We start from the raw sequence: 7,314 nt of genomic DNA, 5'->3' as shown, positions 1-7,314 counted from the left end.
ATTCCAAATAGATCTTCTAACTTTCTAACTTCCAAAGCTCCTGTTTCTTATTTAAACCTAGAATTCAAAACCATGTTGACTGGATTTCTGAAACTTCCTGTCTCCCTTCCCCCGACTTGTCCCTGGATCCTCTGTCTCCTCCCTCTCTATGATCCTATCTTGATCAGTGGGATCCCTCTCCCAGCATTTTCTCCTTATCATGGACTATTCCTCTGGTGAGAAGCCGTGACTGATCACTTTTGAGAACTCACCAAGGCTTCACTTTCTTCTGACCTCCTGGAAGAATCTTTTCACTCACCAGGGGTGAGCAGAACTCTCCCTGCACCCCAGCTCTTCTCAAATTCACCTGCTATAATTTTTAGTTGGCTTTTTGGAATTCTCCCATAATCAGATTCTTCAGATGCCTCTGGAATCCTTCTGGGTCCCTAGAAATGTTTATAATATGCAGGTCTTTTGGTTGATGGTAGTTCGTTCTACCAGCTTACACGTTGAGGTTCATGATAACACATCATCATCTAGATTTGTTGTTAATATTGTACCTGGTCTTTGATTTGAGGAGATGATTGCTCTACAGGATTTTCATGTGGGGCTTCAAAAACTCTGCCACCATTGCTACCATTTCCCAGAATTCGTGAAAGATAGTTTGGCTTGGTATTCAATTTTAATAAATATATTTTCTCAGTATTTTATAGAGATTATTCCAGTGTTTCTAATTTCCAATGTTGCTTGTGGGGAGCTTCTGAAATCTAATCACACTTCCTTTGTAGATGATTTCTAATTTCTCTCTGGCACCTTTAACATTTTTCTCCTTAGGGGATAGGGGGGTAATTCTGTGGCATGGCACTTGCCCAGCATGTGCAAGGTCCTGGGTTCCATCCCTTATAGTGGCACCTTATGGCAAAATAAATAAATAAGTAAGTTTTCAAAATCTCTTTCTCTTAACCTCTCTTCTCCCCCGTCCCCCCCCCACACTTACAATAATATCCTTCTGTCTTTTCTGCTGTTCACTTATTTTCTTTTAATCTATCAGCCATTTTAGATATTAAATTTTTATTTTTTAAAATAGAGCTGATCTTCTTTGAGAATCACTTATTAATTGGTAATGACTCCAGTCCTCTCTTTCATTTCATATATATTAGAAGCACACTTTTTTGTATATACCATCTTGTAATTTCGTCCTTGTTGGTCTTTTGTGTCTTCAGGCAGTAGTGTTGGCTCTTAATAATTGTATGCAGTTGGGCTGGAGATGTGGCTCAAGCGGTAGCACACTCGCCTGGCATGTGGCCTGGGTTCAATCCTCAGCACCACATACAAACAAAGACGTTGTGTCCACCGAATACTAAAAAACAAATACTAAAAAAATTCTCTCTCTCTTTAAAAAAATTTGTATGCAGTTTATTTCTTCATATGTGTATTTCATTTGAAATGTAACTTTGGGAATCCTAAAAGACCAGGATGTTTTTCTTTTAAAAATATTTTATTACTTAAAACCTGAGATAATGGGTTGGGGTTGTGGCTCAGCAGAAGAGCGCTCACCTAATATGTGGAGGCCCTGAGTTCAATCTGCAGCACCACATAAAAATAATTAAATAAAATAAAGGTTAAAAAAACTGAGATAAAGATAATAGTGACACATATCTAACAACATAAACTTACAAACTGCAAAAAAAATAATACTTTGGTGTCATAAGTTTAGGTAATACAAGAAGTTGTCATACTTAATAAGGTAATTTCTTTTTAATTAGAAAATTTTTCTGGCTTTCTTTGCAAGCTCATTTATTAGGTCTTGAAATTTTATATTTTTAGCAACTTCATTTTCAGTCTATAGAACTGAAGTGATGTTAATCATTCTTGGTAAATGCAAGATCTCAAATAATTTTTAATGTTAAGAAGAAAAAAAACAGGTGGAAAGAAGAAGATGAAGAGAGGCAAAGAGATGGATAAGGGGAGTGGCAATATAAAGAGTGGCCAGCCACCAAGGTAAGAGCTACCTCAAGAAGAGTCCTACACGCCAACCACAAACCGGAAGGAATGACAAAATGTAGGATGCAGAAGTTATGAATGGAAATGACCAGAGATGTAGAAGAATCTCAGAAAGCAACTGTCTGAAGCTCAATCAAGAGGCTGCAGGAGAATCACTATAAGGAACAATGAATGGATCAGCTATGTGCAGTGATCAGTGATCTTAATCACTAACTCTCTAAAGTAGTGGGGAGCAAAATCAGGAAACAGTAGGAAGTGAAGAGGAAGAAAGAATCTGCAGAATAGTATTCTAGAAAAAAAATGAAAGAAAAAAATGTAGCAATATGGAAAATCTAGAGATGAGAATGGAGTATAGAAGCTAACATACAGTCCCTTCTTTTACAGCTGGGGAAGCTGAGGCACAGACAGGTTACCCAATCCCCTTATTCAACCTGATTAGCAGCGGAGCTTAGACAGAAAGCCAGTGGTAATTCAGGAGGGATAAGGATCAAGGAAAGACTTTCTGTCTCCAAAGAAGATCCCATTTAGTTCCTCAGTTTTCTCCGAGGACCTGGCCTTCTCCCTCTCATGGGTCCATGGTCTTGACATTATTTTCAACATATCTGATAGAAAGCCATGACTACGATGCTTTGCCTTCTGGAGAAAATGCAATGTTGTGGGTTTGGGAAGGGAAAGAGAAATTGGTCTATCACACTGGTTTATTCATTCAGGAATTTTATATTCCTAAAACATGGAAGACAGGAAGGGTTACTCAGACTAAATTGGAAAAGTATCCCTTTAATAACCTTGATAATACTCCACCCTGCCCCATTCCAGAGATAACAAATAACCTCAAGGTACTAACTATCCACCTACGGAAATGGACACAGTCGGGTAAAGACGTTCATTAAAAAACATCACCCAATTATGGATAATTCACAATGAGCTGGCAAACACCATTTTGTTATGAGTAGCAAAGTTCATCAAGAAACACCCTGATGATGTGTATATAAAGCAAAATGAACTGAGTAGGACAGTCTCGCTATTAGAGCAACCCTCCAGTGTGGGCATCATGTCTGTGCGCTTTTCTTCCTCATCCAGACGGCTGGGGTCCTGTGGGGGTGCAGGTTCCGTGAGGCTCTCTGGTGGGGAAGCCAGCTTTGGGGCCGGAAATGCATGTGGTGTGCCAGGCATTGGAAGTGGCTTCTCTTGTGCCTTTGGGAGCAGCTCAGCGGCAGGAGGCTATGGTGGAGTGCTGGGCGGGGGAAGTGCTTCTTGTGCTACCTTCACCAGGAACGAAAACGGCCTCCTCTCTGGCAATGAGAAGGTGACCATGCAGAACCTCAATGACCGCTTGGCCTCCTACCTGGAGAATGTTCGAGCACTAGAGGAGGCCAACGCTGACCTGGAACAGAAGATCAAGGGGTGGTATGAGAAATTTGGACCTGGTTCTTGCCGAGGTCTTGATCATGATTACAGCAGATACTTTCCAATAATCGATGACCTTAGGAACCAGGTAAGAAACATAATGTTATGGGTGTTAAAATTCATGAGAGTAATTAGCCACACATATACACACAGATGTGTAAGCTGTCAGGACAGGACTTTGAGCTCGGCTTCTAAATTTTGGTAATTCCTTATCAAGATTAAAATAATTTCTATTAAAATTCTGATCTTTGAACATGGCCCAACTATCATCTGGTTTTAGGTATGCATGTATGTTTTTAGTAATATTAAAATATCAAAATCTGGCCAGTGAGTGTCTCCAACTTTGTATTTATAATCTTTCCCATGGAAAGAGATTTTTTTTTTTTTTAGGATAGGATGGGGAATAAAAAGAGGACATACTTCAATTTCCCATATGCAAAACAATTACCTTATTATTAGATACAGGTGCCATTAATATTGCCATAAATACTGCCATAATTTTATAGGGAACCTTATTCAAAGAAATTTGATTTTTAAAAAAAAATTTCCTCACTCTTAACTAACTATCCATTTATCAGATAATTGCTGCAACTACAAGTAATGCCAATGTTATCCTGCAAAATGATAATGCGAGACTAACTGCTGATGACTTCAGACTGAAGTAAGTAGAGCTAAAGAGAAACACACAAAAAGTTCTCTTAAGAAACACCCCCTCTTTTTTGGGGTTTGTGAGGTCTGCTTTCTTCTTTTTATTATTTGTTTTGAAGCTTATACATACTGGAGTGGCTAGTGGAATAGCACATCTCACTTGGGAAATTGGGGGGCTAACACAAATGAATGTCAAAGTCACAGGGAAAGAGGATTTTGACTTGCTTCAAATAAATAAATATATATTGTAGTGTGGATGATCCAAATGAAAATTTACATGTTATTTTAACAGTTTTATCACAAATCTTAGTTTGGGTTTCATGAAAATCTAAAAAGTGACGTGACTAATGTCTAAAGACTAAGAATGAACTTTTCAAATATGTCTGTAAGGTTTGAGAACGAACTGGCCCTTCACCAGAGCGTGGAGGCAGACATCAATGGTTTGCGTCGAGTGCTGGATGAGCTGACCTTGTGCAGAACTGACCTTGAGGTCCAGCTGGAAACTCTCACCGAGGAGCTGGCATACCTCAAGAAGAATCACGAGGAGGTAGGCACTGTACCTCCTTGACTTTCAGTCTGCCTCCCTCCCAAATTAAAAATTAATTTCAGATGATAAATATCTTAATACCAAGAAGCATGGCAATTTCTCCCTATGGTTTAGATTATTTCTTGAAATCTGTCTATTTGTCCCTCTCAAAAGAAAACTTACAAAATGCTTCTATCCATACTGATGCTGTCTGTCCAGCTCATTAAAAAATAGTCAAATCCTGATTTGATTAAACGAATCTCTCCCAGGAAATGCAGGCTCTGCAGTGCGCGGCGGGAGGCAACGTGAACGTGGAGATGAACGCCGCCCCCGGGGTGGACCTCACGGTGCTGCTGGGCAACATGCGAGCCGAGTACGAGGCCCTGGCTGAGCAGAACCGCCAGGATGCGGAGGCCTGGTTCCAGGAGAAGGTAAAGCCACGCGGGACGCGCTCACCCGCGCTGGGTGCGGACGCGGACGTCCACTGACACCAGCCCCTGACGTTGCAGAGCGCTTCGCTGCAGCAGCAGATTTCCGACGACGCTGGCGCCACCACCTCCGCTAGGAATGAACTCACGGAATTGAAACGTACTCTTCAAACCCTGGAGATTGAACTGCAGTCCCTCTTAGCGATGGTGAGTCCCCAAGTACAAACGGATTTCCTTTAGAAATTGAGGGAAGAATCTAAGGAGAATGTTCTTCCCGTGTTACTTACTTGAATTTTTATCCGCAAATGACTGTGTAGACATAAGGCACGTTTGCATTTTACATAGGATATGTCTCTTTGCCTGGAAGTTATACTTAGATGCTAATAATTATGAAGCGCTGTAAATTAATACATACAGTTATTTAGAGGTGCTCAGAAATCTGCTCTCCCAAGTCAAAAGATCAAAACCATTGTGTATGGAAAGCTGTTAGCACCTTTCCTGATTTCGTTACCTAGCATTCCTTTTGGCCACCTAATTAAGAACACTTAAGTTCCTTTTTAAGTTTCTTTTTAAGTGGCATAAACAAGAAGCAAAGTACAGGCAGGAAGATTGACTCTAAAGCTAAACATTCATAATGATAATAATAACCTTTTTCATTAAGGGTTTGCCCAGTAGTTTTGCCCACGTTAGCCCTCAATTATCCTGAGGCTTGGGTGGGGCAGACTTTATAATTCATTTCATTATTTCCAAAAGAAGAATCTGAGATTCAAAAAAGTGATTCGCAGAGTTCCACAGTCAGATACAAAGGGATCAGAATTTCTCTTCAAAGTTTCGAACTCCCAAGTCTATCCTTTTCCCACTATGGCTAGGAAACTTCCAGAGTTTATTCAAAGAAGAAACCATGAATACATACAAAATCAGGGATCATACAAAAATTCTTGCATATAAAAGGGTAAGACTTTTCTGTCTTCATTTCAGTGTAAAATTACAGCAGGTGTCCTCTGTGCATCTATATAAACTCATTAGGATTCATACACTTACAATTCAAACGACTCAAAACTTAAAAGGGTAATTCTTTAGTTCATTCTACTTTTACAAACTTTATGCAGTTGACGGTAGGATTGTTTTTTCATAGAAGAGCTGCAATCCACATGAAAGGAGGCAGCCACATGATTAGAAATGAGGTGTCAAAATGCAGGGGGACTTTTACCTTCCAGGAAAATGGCAAAGTGCCAGACCCCACAAGCAAGGAACATATTGGTGTGTGGTCAGGCAGGGTTCTTATTTTTTTAGTTGATAGACCTTTATTTTTATTTATTTATATGAGGTGCCTCACACATGCCAGGCAAGTGCACTACCACTAAGCCACAGCCACAGCCACAGCCCCGATCAGGGTTCTTTAGACTCTGCACTAGGTAGAAACAATTTCATTTTTTCTAATACTCCTGGGCCTATGAGTAACATTCACCACCAGTGATGTAATTCACAAATAGAAAAAAATACCATGGCATCTGTTCACAATAGTGAGCAGACGGATTTTTTTGGATTATTTGCATTATGCGGGGATTTCTGTCTGTATCTCTTAAGTGACGTGGCTCATTCTGAACAGTATGGTGACGTTTTCTATAAAACTGTCTCACCGAACCACAGAAACACTCCCTGGAGTGCTCCTTGACAGAGACAGAGGGCAACTACTGCACACAGCTGGCACAAATCCAGGCTCAGATCGGGGCCCTGGAGGAGCAGCTGCACCAGGTCAGGACTGAGACCGAGGGCCAGAAACTGGAGTATGAGCAGCTCATGGACGTCAAGGCCCACCTGGAGAAGGAGATTGAGACCTACTGCCGCCTGATAGATGGAGATGATGAGTAAGACAATTTAATATTATTAAATATTATTTAAAATCAAGTATAAACACCTTTCTTGTGTTATTTCTGCATTCAGTGAACTCCTACCTTAAATGTTTGCCTTTCGGTTTTCTTCGCAAACCCTAGAGTAAAATAATGAATGCAAAAATCGATTTTTTACAGATCTTGTGTCAAATCCAAAGGCCTCGGAGGACCAGGAAATCAGATAAAAGGTAAACAAAAGCTGCGTGAAGCCTTCAGATTTTTTTGGATGTTTTAAATGATGAGTAATTTCCCATTTATGAATTTCATAAATTCATATATGTCATTTTTAGATTCATCTAAAACCGCCATCGTGAAAACAGTCGTCGAAGAATTAGATCTTCGTGGCAAAATTCTCTCATCCAGAGTTCACACCATAGAAGAGAAACCCACTAAACCCAACAACAAGAGTGAACAGAGGGTGCCCTCGTGA

At 40.2% G+C, this 7,314-nt stretch overlaps 1 protein-coding gene across 1 annotated transcript; it reads left to right on the top strand.

Annotated features, from left to right (window-relative positions):
* Positions 1-3,034: 3,034 nt before the first annotated feature.
* Positions 3,035-7,314, top strand: LOC308636547 (keratin, type I cytoskeletal 27; the record flags this gene model as incomplete). The annotated part of the gene is made up of 8 exons (XM_081272102.1): positions 3,035-3,478; positions 3,969-4,051; positions 4,429-4,585; positions 4,834-4,995; positions 5,074-5,199; positions 6,643-6,860; positions 7,023-7,072; positions 7,175-7,314. 8 exons carry the CDS (start codon positions 3,035-3,037, stop codon positions 7,312-7,314), a joined length of 1,380 nt encoding a protein of 459 aa, XP_081128228.1.

This window comes from Spermophilus citellus, assembly GCF_964194105.1.
Source record: "Spermophilus citellus genome assembly, chromosome: 17".
NCBI lineage: Eukaryota > Metazoa > Chordata > Mammalia > Rodentia > Sciuridae > Spermophilus > Spermophilus citellus.
Note: the sequence above shows the minus strand (reverse complement) of the source record. Positions and strands in the feature narration are given on the sequence as shown.